The 19,285-nt window shown below is 41.1% G+C and overlaps 3 protein-coding genes across 3 annotated transcripts; all 3 read left to right on the top strand.

Moving 5' to 3' along the window:
• Positions 1–248: 248 nt before the first annotated feature.
• On the top strand, positions 249–2,905 carry LOC137813746 (syntaxin-22-like). Its single transcript, XM_068616160.1, has 7 exons — positions 249–612; positions 686–779; positions 1,237–1,376; positions 1,706–1,774; positions 1,973–2,130; positions 2,222–2,322; positions 2,649–2,905. Exons 1-7 carry the CDS (start codon positions 440–442, stop codon positions 2,712–2,714), a joined length of 801 nt encoding a protein of 266 aa, XP_068472261.1. The 5' UTR covers positions 249–439; the 3' UTR covers positions 2,715–2,905.
• A 4,723-nt stretch (positions 2,906–7,628) lies between these two features.
• On the top strand, positions 7,629–9,539 carry LOC137815643 (uncharacterized). Its single transcript, XM_068618757.1, has 3 exons — positions 7,629–8,061; positions 8,575–8,762; positions 8,850–9,539. The coding sequence occupies exons 1-3, from the start codon at positions 7,629–7,631 to the stop codon at positions 9,537–9,539; spliced, it is 1,311 nt and encodes a 436-aa protein (XP_068474858.1).
• Positions 9,540–16,412: 6,873 nt separating this feature from the next.
• LOC137813745 (uncharacterized) lies at positions 16,413–17,622 on the top strand. Its single transcript, XM_068616159.1, has one exon. It carries the CDS (start codon positions 16,545–16,547, stop codon positions 17,448–17,450), a length of 906 nt encoding a protein of 301 aa, XP_068472260.1. The 5' UTR covers positions 16,413–16,544; the 3' UTR covers positions 17,451–17,622.
• The last annotated feature ends 1,663 nt before the right edge of the window (positions 17,623–19,285 follow it).

Genomic DNA, 19,285 nt, shown 5'->3' with positions numbered 1-19,285 from the left:
CAATAATATATCATAATTTCTAATAAAATAATAAATCTTTTATTTTATTTATAAAAAAAGAAAAGCAATAAAAACACATTTATTTTAGAAGGAATTCTTTATCAATTCCGACATTTATTTTCTTCCAATAAACTCATAGATAATCCGAAGAGGAGAGTATCGAAATAATCCAATTATTTTCATTAATTTTAAAATATGTTTTTATGATCCAAACAAAGACAAAGAGGAAAAGGGAGAGTGGGGTCTGTGCAATGTTACTCGTCACTTTTGAGTCAAGCTGCCACTTTTCAATTGGTTCAATAATGATTAAATTAAATTAAATTAAAATTCGAACAAAAATTCTGAACTGAAACTGAAACCATTCCTCTCTGGGACTTCAAACAAGTGACATTTCGGTTCAAATTTCATAACCCAAGTTGAGGATCTCATTCCATCGCCCATGAGTTTTCAAGACATCCAAGGTGGGCCTCACCCTCCCTCTCGCCGGAGCCAGTCACCGGCGCAGGCCGTCGCCGCCGGAATTTTCCAGATCAACACTGCCGTCGCCACTTTCCGGCGACTCGTTGATGCCGTCGGAACCGTTAAAGACACTTCCGAACACCGTCAGAAACTGTACCTTCACGTTACCCTCTCTTCTCTTCAACTTTGTTATTTTTGTGTGTTTTCACTATGGTGTGTTTTGTAGGCACAATACGAGGCAGAGGATATTGCAACAGGTGAAGGATACTTCTGCTAAGCTCAAATCCTTGAGTGAATCTGATCGTGATGCTAATTCCAATGTATGCTTCTCTTTTCTTGTTTTTTTAGTTTTTGTTTACCCATTTTTTTTCTTTTATTTATGCTTCATATGTGTGACTTTGAATTTTGATTACCTACAATTGATCATACCCTGGTTTTCTGGTTTTTCAATTCACTTTTGGCCTTGTATTCGATGCTCTCCCATTATGTTCTGCTTCTTTTACTATGCTTTGAAAAAACTATGAAGATTTTCATATGAATTCTCTCACATTGTGAATATTTTTATGTTTTCATCCAATCATGATCATTTGTTACTTATGTATGTTGACTCTAGTAGTAATTATTTCATCCCACTTGTGGGTAATCGAATTGGTTAATACATTGTAAAGATTTTTACACTATGAGTGTTTCAAAATTAAAATCAGCTCTGAATTGTATCTCTGTAAAAGGAAAAAAAAAGTTTGGATAGATAACCCTCCTTGTTCTTTTTGTATCCAGGCTAGTCAGAAAATTGAAGATGCTAAGCTTGCTAGAGATTTTCAAACGACATTGCAAGAGTTTCAGAAAGTACAGCAGCTTGCCTCTGAGCGTGAATTGGCTTACACCCCTGCCTCCCCCTCTTCTACTTTACCAATAAGGTCAATGAATCCACTTGTATGAATTTTTTCATAAACACTTCTAGAAAGAAAAAAATAAGAAGTACAACAGAAATTAGCTACTCTAAACTAAAGTTAGTCCAGAAACTCTCTCAAATAATTTTTCTATGTTTTTCTTTTTAACTTGTTCATAAGTTAATATTAGTTTATAAAGTTGTTTTCCTTTTTTTTCTTCTCATTTTCTTTCTTAGAAGTGTTTATGAAGAAGAACATAATATAATTGTAAAAAAATGACTTTATACTGTTGAAAATCTAATTTGCTTCTTTTTGTTCCTTGTGATTCGAGCTCTCTTTCATTTTTGTGTAAACAGCTCTGGCTCTGGTGAAGAATCGACTGGAATAGATGTTGAAAGTCAACCTTTTATTAGAGAGCAGAAGAGGTGAGTCTGCAACATTTCAGCTAGTTCACTGGACCGATTGAATTCAATAATATTTAATCTTTACCTTACCGTTATAACATACAAACAATATGCATTTTTGTAAGACAGGCGTATAGGTTGTTTTTGGCTCATTCAACTCTTGATTGAAATGTATCTTTTCATGGTCTGATTTGCTTGATCACTGAAATAAAACTGTAGGCAAGAGATACTTCTATTAGATAATGAAATATCATTCAACGAGGCCATGATTGATGAAAGAGAACAGGGAATTAGAGAGGTAGAAGAGCAAATTGGACAAGCAAATGAAATATTCAAGGACCTTGCTGTTCTTGTTCATGATCAGGGAGTTGTTATTGGTAAATAAATAAGATGACCATGTTACTTGCTTATTGTTGCCAAAAGACTTAGTTATTCTATTCGTTCATATTTTATGCATAAATCTGGCAGATGACATTCAATCAAATATTGATGCTTCTGCTGGTGCAACAACCCAAGCTAGGGTCCAACTAGCCAAGGCTTCTAAAAGTGTGAAATCCAGAACCTCATGGGTGAGTCGTAAAGATCTTATCATACTAATCCTCAAGTTTTGGCTTTATAGAACAGACATTAGAATAAGATGCCGTCCATTTCATTTATGACATTTGGAATTTAATTTTCAGAAATAGTTTTTCTTATTTCTTACGAATGGAATGACGCAGTGCACACTACCCTTACATGTTAACATCTCCTAACGAACTCATTCTTATAGAAAAATATTCCCAGTGTCAGATCAGCACGCAACATTATTCTTTTGCCAATAATGCTATTATGTTATGACACTTGTACATCATTCTTATATTATTTGACTACTCATACAATATTTCTTTCTTTACAGTGTTGGTGGGTGCTTGCAATTTTTGTGGTCGTGCTGGTCATATTACTTATTGTACTCATTCTTTAGTGTGCAAGTGCATATAATTGGGACAGATTTTGTCCATATTTGGTGTGTTTTGTGGTGTGAAGAGTGTTTTGACCAAAAGAAATGTATTATAGCAATGCAGTTTGATATATTGACTGCATTTGCAGCTGGAAGTTGGAAGAAGCTATTGAGGTGAAGTGATTTTATAATGAAAAATAGTCCTGTATTTGTAATACTGACGAGTGCATGAATATACAAGGAAAAAATAAGCAAGAAAACTCTAGAAGAATCACAAGATGTATGATAAGGAACAAAGGAACTTCTTTACTCATAAAAGTAATTCTTTGTTTTCTTTCTTTAATATTTATAGAAAAAATAATATCTTATTAAATTGATACCAATAATCGTGGATACAACATATGTTTATGCAAATCAAATCTGCTGAAAATAAGGAAAATAAATCACATTAACTGGAAGCAAATCTCCGAAAAAAAAAAGAAATAAAATAACATAGGGGTGTTTCAAAAAAGTAAATTTGATCTAATTCCGATTTATTACTTTTTCAGCAAACCTAGATGGAGGCTTGTTGCATGCATCCTCCAAATCTCCATTCAAAAATGTGGTTTTTACATCTAACAAAGCTAATGGTCAGTCCAAGTTAGCTACAACTGATAGGAGAACCCAAATAGTGTTTAACTTTGTCGTGCAGAAAATATTTTAGAATAATCTACTCCGTATATATTTTTTAAAGCTTTTAACTAGTAGGCTAACCTTGTGTTAGAAAAGTAGGCCAAGTTAAAGAAAAGGATTGATCTCTTACAAAATATTTGTCATTTTCTTCCAAAAAGAATCTACAAGTTTCTTTTAATCAGTTAAATGAAGGAATTATCCAGATTTTCTTTAAATGCTCTAAATTAATGTTCATATATTTCAAAACTGCGAATGGAATTTACAAGTAGGAATAAGAAGCAAGAATAAAAAACATAAAATTAATATTGCTTCACCTAGTCTCCTCATTCAAATTAAGTCAATTTATTAATTTCAAGTTTTTAAAAGAACACTATATAAGAAAAATAAAATTACACAATACATCAGAAAATTTTGAACCTTACAAGATCTCTGCTATCATAACTTGTGAAATCCTATCACAGGTATATTTTTTAAGGAATGTGTGGGAGGGAGTGGATCAAATTCAAGTGAGGTTAATAGAAATGCATCTTCTAATAGAAGTAAAAATGTTCTAGGAAACTATTAATTTTTTTTAATATGAAAGTGGACTCTTACGAGTCTACGGAGCTCCCACGAGTCTACGTAGATTCGCGAGTTTGACAACCTTGGGTGCATCTTGATCACCTTGATCAAGAACACCAAACAAAAATAATGAAAACATTTGGAATAAGATCACTTGGAAGCACTAATAATAGCATATCCTTTAGCCCAATATCCACCTATTGTTTATGAGTTTATCCCACCAATAAATTATATAAATGATAAACCATTACGTAGCGACATAGTAGAAGAGTATTAAACATCTTTCATAGGATCATGGGTACCTAGCATGTCCTCTTGAGTATAGCTATATCGGAATATATGTTGTAGATTAGATTTTGGGCATAGAAAAGTTTATCTTTCGAGACTACTCTTAGAACATTTTTTTTGTTGAATACAAAGGGTAGGATAGATAGATATTTTGATGTTCTTTTAACAACTCTCTTGAATGTAAGATATAAATTAAGAAGAATGTTTACTTGTAATTTGGTTAACTCTTATAATCCAAATTCATGCATATATATAATATGATTATTTTTTCTTTTATTTTTGTACTGGCCAGACCTAGGAGATCGGCTGCAGAGATCGGCGACATTGGATCTCGATGGTCTGGTGGCATTAATGGGCTACACAGGTGTGCCCCAGACATAATAACGAGTTATTATCCATACTAAAGAAGGACCTAAGTCACGAGAGGGTTCATGCATATGGTGTGTATAGCACGTTCAGGTTTAGCATGGACCTAAGTATCCCTTGGAAGCGCTAAGGCCCATAAGGGTTAGGGTTTCCAAAGATAGACTGCATGCATGACACGTGAATACTTAGGGCACCCATAGAACAGATGGCCCCGCAATGCTGGTATATGAGTTGGTACCTTGGCGGCCATATTGTTAAGATTTTGCACTCCAGAAGAGGTAAGTCCTATGCCGCAACTGCGGTAAGCTTGTGCGACGCGTCACAGGATGCCTCCCCAGTAACCCTAATTCCACTTAAGGAAAGATCCTCGTGGGATAGGGAGTTGACCTAAATACAACCTATATAAAGGGTGGTAAGAACCCTAGATAGGTACGCCGTTTCTAAGACTGAAACTGCTTTACATACTTACTATTTCTTAGCTTAATATTGACTTGATCGTCGGGGTGCAATCAACAGGTAGGGTCTCCTCTGTTTCAACGGAGCCATTCTCGACCACCCAAGGAGAGAGCATAAACCACTAGGAAATAGGAGGAGCCACCATCTGCCTTTGAAGTCAACGGCAGCTGAGTCAACCGGCAAGAACATTTGACGCCCACCGGGGCCCCGATAAAACTAGGTCTCATTCACAATCGTGTTGAGAGCCATCCAACAACATCAGGAATATGAAGCAAGGTGCATCTGCACTAGAAGGGGGAGACAACGTCGCTATGTAGCAACTCATGGAGACCATTCGCGCTCTCCAGCAAGCGGTAGCGACGTCCAAAGCTGACCAGAACAGGATTTTGGCTGAGGTCCAAGTCGAGCAAGCGGCCAGCCAGGACCGATTCCAGGTCGATTTGGTCGCGTCACGCACGAACAATGAGGAACTGCGCAAAGCCAACGAAGAACTGCACAGAGATTTGCAACACATGGGTGAGCGCACAACTGATGAGCAAACCCCATCCATACCAGTTAGGGCTCGCTACATGCCGTTTTCACAAGCAATCATGTTCACTGTGATACCAGCCAACTTCATGGGCCCAAAGATCGCCTTCACAAGTGTAGAAGACCTAGAAGCTCATATCACAACTTTCCACACTCAGATGATGATCTCAAGAGGCACCGACGCCATGCACTGTAAGCTGTTTATGAGTACGTTCTCAAGCACAGCGTTGGACTGGTTCATCAGTCTCCCTGATGGACACATTACCTCCTTCGACCAATTTTCAACATTATTCAGAGAGCAATACATCGTCAACCAGACCTTCCTGTCTCTTACGATCTTTTCGACGTAAAACAATACCAGGGAGAGCCTTTGAAGGACTTCTTGAACAGGTTCGGTGCATTGGTGGTGAAGCTGCACACCAAAGATTAAGATATGACAGTACACGCCTTCAGACGAGGGGTGTTGTCAGGACCTTTCAGCGATTCTTTGATAAGGTGCCGCCCGAAGACGTTCAGCGAAATCCGCCACAGAGTCGTAGCCCACATTGTTGCAGAGGAAGAGGTCACAAAGAAGCGCGGAAGCATCGACCCAATCCGACCTCAGGGAATTGGTCGTCCTCGGCCCCTAAGGGTACATGAGGCGATGACAGAGAAGAAAGCCCCGGGGAAACAACCGCCATATGAAGCAAGGAAGCCTCAAACCAGGGCACATGCGAAAGAAAACGCCTCCACCAGGCACAATTTTCAGATGGACCTCAAAGAGCTGATTGCCATCCCTAAAGTGGCAGATAGATTGAAGTCTCCACCGAAGACTGACAAGAGGCTAGGTCCCAACAAAGACACTTGGTGCGAGTTCCACCAAGCCTTTGGCCACAACCTGCGCAACTGTTTGGCGTTAGGATTCCAGTTAGATGAACTGGTGAGAAATGGTTTCTTGAAGGAATACCTACAAGAACCGCAAGGGGCTCCTACGTCAGCAGCCCAACAGCAGATCAGGGGCACGAGGTGCCCATCCACGGAGAGATCAACACAATCTCAAGAGGATTCTCAGGAGGAGGATGCACCGCCTCCCAACGTAGGAAATATGCCAGAGGAGTGATGGCAATAGAAGCCCAGAAGTCATACCAGACACCCGAGCGCGACCTCGTCTTCACCAAGGCCAACTTGCAGTATGTGATCCCACATGAAAATGACTTAGTGGTGATCTCAGTAGTAACGGTGGGAAGAAAGGTACACTGCGTCCTCGTAGACCAGGGAAGCTCAGCCGATGTGATGTTTTGGTCGACCTTCAACAAACTACAGCTGTCTCCTGACTAGTTGAGGCCTTACGATGGCTGTCTGTATGGTTTCGCGGGAGACCAGGTAGAAGTGCGTGGACACATAGAGTTGAGGACAACCTTCACTAATGGCACGACTTTTCGCACTACTAACATCAAGTATCTTGTTGTTAATGCTCCTTCAGCCTATAACATACTTTTGGGCAGACCCGCTTTGAACAGGATTGGAGAAGTAGCCTCTTCGAAGCATATGAAGATGAAGTTGCCTTCCTTTGAAGGAACAGTGATCACAATCAAGTCTAATCAGAAGGAGGCCAAGAGGTGCTACGAGAACAACCTCAAAACAAGGAGAGAAGTGTACGTCGTCACCGCCTAACCTCCAAGGGAAGAAGGGGTCACCCGTGTCAAGATCACCCGAGAGAGATGACCCGAGCCAGCAGAAGAAGTGTTGGAGAGGGAGATCGGGGGCAAGAAGTTCAAGCTTGGCAAGTCCTTAGGCCAAGAAGCACAAAACCAGATTGTCGAGGTCATAGCACGACACATAGATGCCTTCGCATGGTCTGCCTCAAACATGCCTGGCATCGATCCCGATTTCCTGTGTCATCACCTCACCATGGACCCACAGGTCTGACCTGTCTGCCAGAGGAGGAGGAAGTTCAACGATGAAAGGCGTCAGGTCATCAGGGAAGAAACCCAAAAGTTGTTGAGCGTTGGCCATATAAAAGAGATCCAATACCCAGAGTGGCTGGCGAATGTAGTGTTGGTCAAGAAGGCCAGTGGAAAGTGGAGGATGTGGGTCGACTTCACAGACTTGAACAAAGCCTGTGCAAAGGACTCTTACCCATTGCCCAGCATTGACGCCCTGGTAGACAGCGCATCAGGATGTAGACTTCTTAGCTTCCTGGATGCTTTCTCTGGATATAACCAGATCTTAATGCATCCCAGGGACGAGTGCAAGACAACGTTCATGAATGAGCTCTCCTGTTACTGTTATAAGGTGATGCCTTTTGGGCTCAAGAATGCAAGGGCAACTTATCATAGATTGATGGATAAAGTACTCGCAACCATGATAGGGCGAAATGTCCAAGCGTATGTAGACGATATAGTGGTCACCTCCCAGGTGAAGGATCAGCACGCCGCTGATTTGGAGGAGCTGTTTAACACGATAGCAAAGTATGGATTGAAGCTAAACCCCAAAAAATGTGTGTTTGGGGTAGAGCCAGGCAAGTTTTTATGGTTATTACTTACTTAGCGTGGGATAGAGGCGAACCCTGAGAAGTGCGCTGAAATTATAGCCATGCGGAGTCCGATCTCAGTGAAGGAGGTGCAACAATTGATAGGGTGAATGGTCGCTTTGTCCAGATTCGTGTCAGTAGGAGAGGACAAGGGGCATCCCTATTTTCAGTGTTTGAAGAGAAACATCAGGTTCATATGGACCAAGGAATGCGAAGAGTCGTTTCTCAAGTTGAAGGAATACTTGGCCAGCCCACCAGTACTATGCAAGCCACAGCTAGGCACCCCGCTTCGCTTGTACTTCGCAGTCACAGATCGGGTGATCAGTTCGGTCCTCGTTCAAGAGCAGGATCAGGTGTAGAAGCCGATATATTTCGTAAGCAAAGTTTTGCAAGGCACTGAGGTAAGATACCAGGCCATAGAAAAGGCAACCCTGGCAGTGGTGCTTTCAGCGCGAAGACTTCGCCACTACTTCCAAAGCTTCACCGTAATTGTAATGACAGACCTACCCATTCGCAAGGTCTTACAGAAACCCGATGTGGCAGGACGAATGGTGCGCTGGGCAGTTGAGCTATCAGAGTTCGATGTTCAATACGAACCAAGAGGACCTATCAAAGGCCAAGTTTATGCTGACTTCATAGTAGAGCTCTCCTCAGCAGCCACACACCGAGAGGAAGCAGATTCTAGATGGGTCCTCTCCGTAGACGGGTCCTCCAACCAATAGGGTAGTGGGGCTGGCATCATCCTGGAAGGGCCAAATGGGTTGTTGATCGAGCAGGCCCTACGGTTTGCCTTCAAAGCCAGTAACAACCAGGCGAAGTATGAGGCCTTCATTGTTGGAATGCAGCTAGCCAAAGAGATGGGTGCGAAGAGTTTGTTGGCAAAGAGTGACTCCCTGTTAGTAACAGGACAAGTTATGGAAGAATACCAGGCCAAGGACCCTCAGATGACCACATACCTAGTGTATGTCCAGATTCTAAAGGAGACTTTTGCGGTGTCCGAGTTAGTACATGTTCCCAGAGAGCAGAATGCCCGAGCTGACTTGCTAGAAAAGCTCGCCAGTTCAGGTAAGAGGGGAAGACAGAGAACAGTCATACAGGAGACCATGAGGACACCTCGAACCACTATAGGTACCGTAACAGAAGTCCATCAAATAAGCACCTCAAAAGGCGTTAAGAGGAGTCACAGGTCGTTGACTCAAGAAACGCTGAAAACGCCCAGAATAAGCACGTACACATCATCAAGGGAAGAGTCGTTGCACGTTTGCCTAGTTGAAGGAGGCGAAACCTGGATGACACTCTACAGACGCTACTTGGCTGAAGGGATACTCCCGCTAGAGCCCACAGAGGCCAGAGTACTTAAGAAGAATTCGAGCAGGTATACCTTTCTAGATGGAATTTGTTCAGGAATGGGTACACCCACCCTATCCTGGCTTGCATCAGTGGTGGGCAATGCACGCGCATTATGATAGAGCTCCACGAAGGAATATGTGGGAGTCACATCAGCGGTCGAGCTCTCTCGTCAAAAGCCACTCGCGCAGAATACTACTGGCCAACCATGAAGGAAGATTTCACGAGGTATGCACAGTGATGCAAGCAGTGCCAGCAACATGCTGACTGGCACAAGGTGCCCCTGAAGGAGTTCGACCGATCCACAGCCCATGGCCGTTTCATACCTGGGGGATCGACATTCTGGGGTCATTCCCTTTAGCGGTGCGACAAATGAAGTACCTTGTGGTTGCCATTGAGTACTTTACAAAGTGGATAGAGGCCGAGCCAGTTACACAAATCACAGCCCACAAGGTCCAACACTTTGTGTGGAAAAACATAGTATGCCCTTTTGGAGTCCCAAAACGTTTGATGTTTGATAATGGCACCCAGTTTGCGAGCCAACAGTTGGGCAAGCTATGCACAGAGCTTGGAATAAAGCAGGTGTTTTCATCAATCGAACACCCCAAGACAAACGGGCAGGTCGAGTCTGCCAACCGAGTTCTGCTCAGAGGTCTGAAGAGGAGGCTGGAAAAAGCCAAGGGGACCTGGGCAGAAGAGGTTCCTAGAATTGTGTGGGCTTATCACACCACTCCCCAGTCCACTACCAAGGAAACACCCTTTAGCTTGGTGTATGGTTTGGACGCGATGATTCCTGTAGAAATCCAGGAGAGCTCACCACGTTTCCAGAACTTCGTGGCTGAAGAATCCAACGAAGAAAGAAAGGTGAACCTAGACCTACTGGATGAAGTCAGGGAGGAGGCTCGTATCAAGGCTGAAGCCTTGAAGAGAAAGGTAGAGTACAAGTACAACTCCAAGTTGAGACCTCGACAGTTCCAGGTCACCGACTTGGTAATACGAAAAGCCCACCCCTACCAGCTAGAGAACAAGTTATCTCCCATGTGGATTGGTCCATTCCGTGTGACAGAGACACTTGGGAACGAAGCGTACAAGCTCGAGACCCTAGAAGGTGGGACAATTCCTCAAACTTGGAACAGAGCAAATTTAAAGTTTTATTTTAGTTGATTATTTCATTGTACACAATTTAGGGGACACTCTTTTTCCCTCATTAGGGTTTTTAATAAGGTCACTAATAAAATTTTAGTTAAAGATATATTTTTGCAATTGCACAGTGAAGTAAGCGAACCTCTCCCTTGGGTAGGAGCACCAATATTGGGAACAGTATGGTTCTTAGTGAGCCTCCCTCTTGTGTGAGAACGCCAAGGTCGAGAACAATATGGTTCCCAACTAAAATCCTTCTTTGCCTTTATACGACAAGGACGAGGTCAGTAAAAGCGAACCTCTCCCTTGGGTAGAAGCACCAAGATTGGGAATAGTATGGTTCTTAGTGAGCCTCCCTCTTGTGTGAGAACGCCAAGGTTGAGAACAGTATGGTTCCCAGTTAAAATCCCCCCTTGCCTCTATATGGCAAGGACGAGGTCAGTAAAGAGAACCTCTCCCTTGTCTTATAAGACAAGGTCGAGAACAATATGGTTCCCAGTTAATATATCTCCCTTGCCTCTATATGGCAAAGGTCGAGACCAGTCAAGGGAACATCTCCCTTATCTTATAAGACAAGGTCGAGAACAGTGTGGTTCCCAGTTAAATATCTTCCTTGCCTTTATATGTCAAGGTCGAGAACAACATCTTCTTTATCTTTGTCTGACAAAGGATAGGGCTAAGTAAGAGTTTAAGCAAACATCGCCTCTACCTTAATACGTTGAAGAAAGGTAAGATCAAGCAGGTGGTAAAGAAGCGTGCTACTTAAGTAGGAGTGGCCCTAAAGCGTTGTTAGGCTAATTCGATACAAGAAAGGAAGCCAACAACAAACACAAGAAGAAAATCAAGATGAAAGCAAATTTCATAAATAGGAATATATTAATATGTACAGAGTTATCAATTGTTCATTAGGCTGCCAAGTAATTACAAAGATAAATCATCACATATCAGCATCCATCAGCTGCCCATCTGCGACCTTCTTTGCCAACCCAGTTTGGGAGAGATCTACCCAGGATGCACACAGGAAACCTGGGCTATGGCATCTTCAAACCCTGCAACGTCGTTGGTAAGCTCCTTCTTAGTCTGTTGGAAGAGCTTGTCCTTACGGGCTAATTTTTCCTTCAGCTTGGCAAACTGTTCCTCCAGTTGGGATGACTTCTTCTTGAGTTGAACTGACTCCTCCTCAAGCTTGGCCGATTTCTCCTGCAATCGGGCCCCCTCTTCCTTCAAGCCAACCACTTTAGTCCAGAGATCCAAGACTTTGGCATGAGCCCCCAGAGTTTCTTGGGACTTCTCGAACTAGAGCTTCTTAGTTGCTAGCTCAGATTTGCGAAGATCCAACACCTCCAAGTAAATAGCGGTCTCGCGATGTTTGAGCTCTTTAATCAGAAGGGCGTCCTGGCTAGCTGCCTCCTTCAATTTCTGCATCTTAGTTAAAGTGAGACTGGATGCGACGAGAATGTCCCCAAGGCACATTGACGCATGCTCTATTAGAGGGTCCTCCTCCATGTTCTCCAACCTCTCCTGATTCTGGAAGGATTGCAGGTCCCGTTGGAGAAAGGCAGGCAAGTCAGTAGGAGGTGCGCCGTGATCGCCCCCTGAAGCACTCTCCCCTACCCTCTTGCACCACAAGGTCGTGAGGGGAAGAGGCACTACGGGGGTGCTCCCTGAAGGAATGGGCACGATCGTCTGAGGCTGAAGGCGAGGGAACTGCAACATCAGTTTTTCGCTACCTCTTGAAGACGAGGTCAGCGACCTCAGCTACCCCCTTCTGCCTTTAATCTATGGGGGCTGGGGCAGAAGGGCTTGGAGCAGATGTGGCAGGGGTAGAGGCATCAGCGACAGAGGGGTCAGGAGCAACCTTGAGTTGATGAGCCACAACAGCTAGCTGCCTCCTCTTATCAGCGTTAAGTACCATACCTGCACAAGAAGATGAAACACATAAGAGTATAAACCAGTAACACACACAAGTAAAGAGAAACATAAACATAAACAGGGGAAGAGGGATACCAATATAACCCTTAAGGGACCCGAGGCTATACTCGAGTTTGATCAACTTGGCGGTGCTAAACACCACTCCCAGGTTGGAGAAGAACTCGCACACTTCTCGGTCACGCGGGGTTAAGTCCTCAAGGCACCTAGGTTTCTTGAGCCCTGGTTCTTTCACCCAGTAAAGAGGGAACCCGTCCAACAAGGTGGGGTCAAACATGCTGCAACGAATTTTGAAGAACTTCCCTTTGAAGCCCTTGTATGATTGCTGGAAGAGGGACAACAAAACTCTTCCAGCGACCCCATTGAAGCTCATCCACAGCTTCTTCCCTAGACTCTTAGCCTCGAAGAAGTATAGAAAGACATCCACCGATGGCGTATGGCCAAAGTGGTCGCAGAGAATAGAAAAGGCCCTGACGAATGCCCAGCTATTGGATGTAGCTAGGCAGGGGCCATGTTGACCTCGGTAAGAAGGGCGTGCTCGAACCTAATGAATGGTAGGCGAAGCTTGAGCCTTTTGAAGACGGTGGAATATACGTAGAAGAAGGGATCTTCTGAGTCCGCAGATTCACCAATGCATACAGGTTCGCCTTTCCTGCAGGGCAGGACCTTCACGAACCTGTCATGCTCCTTCCCAAAAATACAAGTTTTATGGCTAGACTCGTCCTCCTTATACGCCTGTATATCCTCAAAGGAGGTGATTTTCGAGGTTTCGGCTAGAAGGTTGTCAGGAGCCCAATGGTATAAAGATTTGTAGTCGATGGAATGAGGTGGGTTTGGAGTAGTTTTCGTTCGAGCCATCTCGAGAAGAAAGGCTAAAGAAGGAGAGGGAAAAAAAGAAGAAAAGGGCAGAGTTTAGAGAAAGGAGTTGGTGCACTTCAGAAATTGAAAAAATAGAGAGATGCGAAAATGATGAACGTAAATCATAAAGTCCAGAAAACATAAACAGTCCCAGAACAGTTAAAGCATGTTATGAGCATCAGAATAGTAAGACGAGGGCGATAATGAAGTAAAGGGCATACCTTGAAGTAATCGCGATTTGAGGAGTTGAGTAAGAGAGGAGAGAAGGCAGAGTGTTCTGAGAAATGAGCGTTCGAAGAAATGAGAAGTCTAAGAGAAGTAATGGAACAATGAAAGAAACGTAGGGTATGAGGGGTTTAAGGTATCAGAGAAGCGCAAGCGACAACGAGCCTCTACCGTTAACTTGCCACGTGTACGCTAGTGAAGAAAGTATATTCAACATGTGCAAATTGGGCTAAAAGATGTGCAAATTGGTTAGTGGATCAAACTCATATTCAACATGTGCAAATTGGGCTAAAAGATGTGTTGTTGTTAGAACTTTTCAAACTAGTGTGAGTCATGTACCTCAAGTTTAACAATGGGTGGTCATCTAAAAAACGAACTAAAGACGACAATGAAAAAGTAAGTTGTACACTAATTATACGAAACATGGGGATTAGTAAGACTAAATAGAAACTTGTGTCGCCTTGATATGTAATCAACCTTATCTCTTGATTAGCATACCATCTGCATCCAAGTCATTCCCACTTGCTTTAAGTAAGAAATGAGTGTGGAATCATTCATCTATATTGGTGGTAATCTTTTACCATCACACAAATTAGAGGATTCTAAGATAATTTATTCTAACCATGACATTATATGTATCATACACTCATTTGAGTAATTGCTCTTTTTAGAGCCAAGAGATTAAGAACTTATACTCTTCATTGGGTACACTAATTTCTCATTATTACAAAGAAATATTAGCTATAAAAATATCGATATAACTCCACCAATCATGAAATGTTGAGTAGTTGATGGGGTTATCAAACTTGGTAGGATGGAGTTTTCAATTCCCCAGTGTATCATTCCAATTATTAGGTTCTCCTTCACTCAACCCCTACGCCCAAAACCCCATATCCAAGAGTTCTTTCCTTCATTCCTCAATTGTATCGAATTGTGATTTCGTGTGCAGATTTGTATAAGAATGTGATCACCAAGATAACAAGGATTTGCTAGTATAAAGTGTTAACTTCTTACAATATATACAAATATATGAACTCTTTTCTAGTTTGTTATATGAACACGACGATATTCTCTATAAAGCTTTTAAGGTCATAGAAATGTTTGATAGCGTTTTAACACTTAACAATTGATAATTTATCTATCTTAACACTTAACAATTGATCATTTATCTACCTTATTCTTCAATGGATATTCTCTATAAAGCTTTTAAGGTCATAGAAATGTTTGATAGCGTTTTAACACTTAACAATTGATCATTTATCTACCTTATTCTTCAATGGATATTCTCTATAAAGCTTTTAAGGACATAGAAATGTTTGATAGCGTTTTAACACTTAACAATTGATCATTTATCTACCTTAACACTTAACAATTGATCATTTATCTACCTTATTCTTCAATGGATACCCTTATACAGTGCTTGGAAGAAAGAACATTTGCAAATCTCTTTCTTTCCATTTAGAGCTTTTGAACTTAGATAGTTTCATCTTTTATCGTTTGACAAGCGTAGATGTAGAAATGCATTAAATGCACATGCCCTTCATGCAACATTAAATGTTAGTCACTTCTTCAAACAACACCCTGATAGTTGACGATACTTATTAATAATAGGCCAGAGAGCATTTTACTCAAAGCGAAGTAGAAGTGAAGACTCTATAACAAAGATAGTTTAACCAAAGTTTACATAAGCTTGTGTTAGGATGGTTGTTGAAATAAAAACAAATTTAACTTGTATCCAAAATAATCTTGATGTAGACTTGGGTTTTGTAAGACACTCATTGCAACACAGTAATAAATTTCAAGAAATTTTTTGTTTTCATTAGATACGACATAAGTTTAAAGCCTTTGTACACGTATCTTTTGTTGAATATTTCACTTATCAAACAAAGTGAAAATTGTAATATGTTACATCGTCAGTAAGACAAAAACACTTATATTTTACACTATCTTCTCATCTTTCAAACAAAACATCTTCATACCTTGTACTTTGTTGTGACAAACACTTAATCAAAATAACCAGATTATTAAAATTTGATTTAACATATTTATATCTATTTTTTAATACTCAATTCATAATATTTTTTATATACAAATTTTAAAATAGTTTTAAAAAAGTTTACTTTTTTTAAAGAAATAACTTAATTTGAGTTAGAATTTATGGAAAAAAAATCAATATCACAATAACAATTCTTCAAATAACACATGTATAAACATATCCAAAATTTAACCATCAATATAAACAAAATAAAATCACGTTTTCACTCCCCTTTTATACTTTTGGGAAGAAAATGAGGAAAAAATTATTTTCCATTTACCTTCATCAACTTATTTTCAAAAGTATATATATATATATATATACATATTATAAAAAAGAAAAATAAAGTTAAAATTCTCTATTTTCTCTTTGCCTTCACTACAAGCAAGTCACTAAGTTACTTGAATGCATTGAAATAAATCCCACCTTCACTTATTTTTTTTAATGTTTTTCATAAAAAGATATACTCATAATTATTCACCTAATGGCCATAATATTGTAACTGATGACACTTAGGGATGGGTATAATTTTATTTATTTTGCATATTTCTCATAATTATTTAGTATTTTTTATTTCAAAATTACGTAAAAAAATATTTTAGTTCAACGATATCCAAATTCAAATAGAAATATATTTTTATATGTTTTATGGAGATATAAATAAACATTGTTATTTGCATAAACATTTTATGATTTTCTTAAAGAAGATAGGAAGAAAGATGGAAAAATAGTTTAAAGGGTATATAAAAAAGAGTTAATATAAAAAATAATAAAAATTGAAGTTAATAAAATAAAAAATTATATTAAGCGAGAGAAGAAAGAGGAAGGAGGAAGATGAAGATCAGCAGTAAGGAAGGAAGAGAAGAGAAGAGAAGGAAGTGGTAGTGTATGAGAGTGTCTGAAAGAGAGAGAGCGCGTGAGAGATTATAGTAGCAGAATGGGGAGTCTAGTGTATCAAGTGATTTCTTCGGCAGCACTTCTGACGCTGGGAATGTACCACCTCATTAGCACCACGCGCAACTACCTGAAATCGACACACACCTACGTCGCCAAACCCTTCCACCCATTCCCCTACCCTCGCCGCCTCCAGCTCTACCTCCTCATTATTGCCCTCCTCGTTGCCATCGCCCACCACCTCCTTCTCTCCGCCGACTCCGACCCCTTGCTCCGCGGCGCCACCCCCGTCCACCTCCTCCTCTCCCTCCAGTCCGCCGCCACGCTCTTCCTCTTCCTCCTCCTCGCCCTCGCCCTTCTCCTCGCCGACGCATCCCCCTCCATCCTCCCTCTCCCCGCCGACCTCGCCTTCGCCCTTGCCTCCGGGCTCTTCCTCCTCCACACCGCCCTCGCCTCCGCCCGCGCCGCACTCCAGACCTCCGCCATCGAGGCCAAGTGCCTCTCCGTCTCGGCCAACATCTCCTCCCTCTCCGCGCTCCTTTGCCTCCTCCTTGCCGTCCTCCCCCGTCTCTTCCCCGCTGACGTTGCGCTCGCCTCCACTTTCTGCCTCCGCGGCCTCTGGTCCCTACAGACCGGCCTCTCCCTCTACGCCGACGCCTTCATCCCCGACGGCTGCCACCGCCTTCTCGACGTCAAGAGCGGCGTTGAGGGATCCACGCAGTGCGATCTGGAGGAGTCCAAGTTCCGGGCCGTTGCGATTCTCGATCTGGCGTTCCTGATCCACGCCATCTTCGTCGTTCTCATCTTTCTCATAACCTACGCGCTCGTGGCCAAGAGCGTTGGTGTGAGGAGGCTGGGATCCTATGAGGCGCTCCCCACCGCATCTTCGTCTGTGGACGCCAACCACAGTCATATTCAAATGAAGGCTTTGACCGGCACCCAGGCTTGAATCTTTTCGCTCATTATATTACCTCTTTTTTGTTCTTTTTTATTTTCAGATTTCTTATCTGTCTTTCTCAGATCAGAATGTAGGTTTGAACTTTGTGAATACACCATAGTATTCCTGTTTAGTGAGTGAGGTGAATTCTTTATGTAGTTCAATTTTGTTTCATTTCCTGTTACTGCTTTGCATATTCCTAAATACCCCCCTTCATACATCTCATATCATATCAACCGTGGCTCTAAAGACATGATGCATACTGCATATAGCTTCCTTTCATACGCCTATGATTATAAGGAGTGTATCACTACTTAACTCTAGATTGCCTCCTTTTACACTTTTTATTTTGGTTGCCTTTTCGAATTGATATTCATAACCTACGTGAATAAGCATGATGATCACTGTTGTCGTGAACTTCATACGAAAATGAGTCATAATGAATGTAGGGTAGAGTGATAATGTATGTGAGGAGTTTTATACAATTGAGATACTATCATGTCAACACCACATCGGCTAAAGGTTGCATCAACTAAAGCTTACGTTTCATTTACATGCGACTTCTTATTATTTTCTTTTTTACCAATTCTTGATATTGAAGTGTTTACATTTCTTTAAAGTAGCCTGAGTTGCCTTGGAATAATATTTAGCTGCCTACTTCTTCATCTTTAACTGTCCATTAAGAGGGGTAAGTGAGCCTATTCTTTCATGGACGTCAAGGTTAAATCAAGGACCTGAAACCAGCGAGTTTTTGAGGCTAAGGTTCTTTTTTATGTCCTTTTGTTTCTCTTTGTCTGATTCTGTTTTGGAGGCATATCTTGTAAACTGCTTGAGTTCTTTTCTTCTCTATTATAGCAAGGGGACAGAGTTTCAAAGAAAATAGTATGAATTACTAGGTTATGCATGATTTAATTGATAGAAAAATAGTTTCGCGCCAAACAGTCAGGTCATTATAGATGAAATGATAGATATTTGCTCTTGGGGTTCCACTTTAGTACTGCACATGGTAGATTGCCCCTTTATTTTCTGTATTTCCGATATAAGCAAACAATCTTTGAAATGCACATGTGTTTCTGCTGAGACCGTTTGATTAATATCCCTCCTGTGATTAATATCGCTTTTAGAGTCTATGAAATGTCGTTTCTAGCGATGTATGTGCAAGCAGTTTTTCTTTCTCCTGTGCATTTTTATTGAGCTGATGTAGCAGCATGCAATTCTTCATGCATTCATAGAGGTAAAAGTGTCAACTTCTCTTTCATGTATTTTGGGGGTTGAAGCATTGTAATGGTAAAGTGGCATGCTAAAACATGGTTAATAACTTTTCTTTCGTATTTTTTGGGGGCTGAAACTAACAATGGAGTATAGAAGGCTGTTGTGGATTTATTGACTTTGATTATATTACACATAATTGTTGCGGAGAGCAAAGAAGTATTTTAGACAGGGAACTTATAGTGCGAATATGTAGGGGCGTGTAAAATATTTCTGATTGCTTCAACTAACCTGCTTTGCTTACGACCTAAACATTCGCTTGGTTAGGAAAAATTTGAATTCAAACAGCTATTTCAGTTTAATAAGGGTAAATTATGGGAAATACTTGTACGATCGTGCAGGAATGCAAGTTATTCCTCCCTAAGGAAATCCTCCATTTAAAATACGGTAGAAGAATAATCACTCCATCTAGATGTACAAATTTCTTGCGAAATATATTAGTTTACCTACAGTGTTTGACTCTAAATCAATCTTCTCTAACACTCTATTAAGCAGGGTATGCTATCAAGAAAAAATGTTAATAAATCTCATACTAGTCAGATAGAAGATGTGATTTGGTGATGACTATCATTTTGTAA

Source organism: Phaseolus vulgaris, chromosome 1 (genome assembly GCF_000499845.2).
Source record: "Phaseolus vulgaris cultivar G19833 chromosome 1, P. vulgaris v2.0, whole genome shotgun sequence".
Lineage (NCBI taxonomy): Eukaryota > Viridiplantae > Streptophyta > Magnoliopsida > Fabales > Fabaceae > Phaseolus > Phaseolus vulgaris.
This window is presented reverse-complemented; position numbering and strand designations above follow the sequence as displayed.

Coding starts and splice junctions, on each gene's coding strand:
- LOC137813746 (XM_068616160.1), top strand. CDS start 440: ATGAGTTTTCAAGACATCCAAGGTGGGCCTCACCCTCCCTCTCGCCGG. Junction 613..685: donor TCCGAACACCGTCAGAAACT/GTACCTTCACGT, acceptor TGTGTTTTGTAG/GCACAATACGAGGCAGAGGA. Junction 2,323..2,648: donor TGAAATCCAGAACCTCATGG/GTGAGTCGTAAA, acceptor CTTTCTTTACAG/TGTTGGTGGGTGCTTGCAAT.
- LOC137815643 (XM_068618757.1), top strand. CDS start 7,629: ATGTGGGTCGACTTCACAGACTTGAACAAAGCCTGTGCAAAGGACTCT. Junction 8,062..8,574: donor TGTGTTTGGGGTAGAGCCAG/GCAAGTTTTTAT, acceptor TTGTAATGACAG/ACCTACCCATTCGCAAGGTC. Junction 8,763..8,849: donor AGGAAGCAGATTCTAGATGG/GTCCTCTCCGTA, acceptor TTGATCGAGCAG/GCCCTACGGTTTGCCTTCAA.
- LOC137813745 (XM_068616159.1), top strand. CDS start 16,545: ATGGGGAGTCTAGTGTATCAAGTGATTTCTTCGGCAGCACTTCTGACG.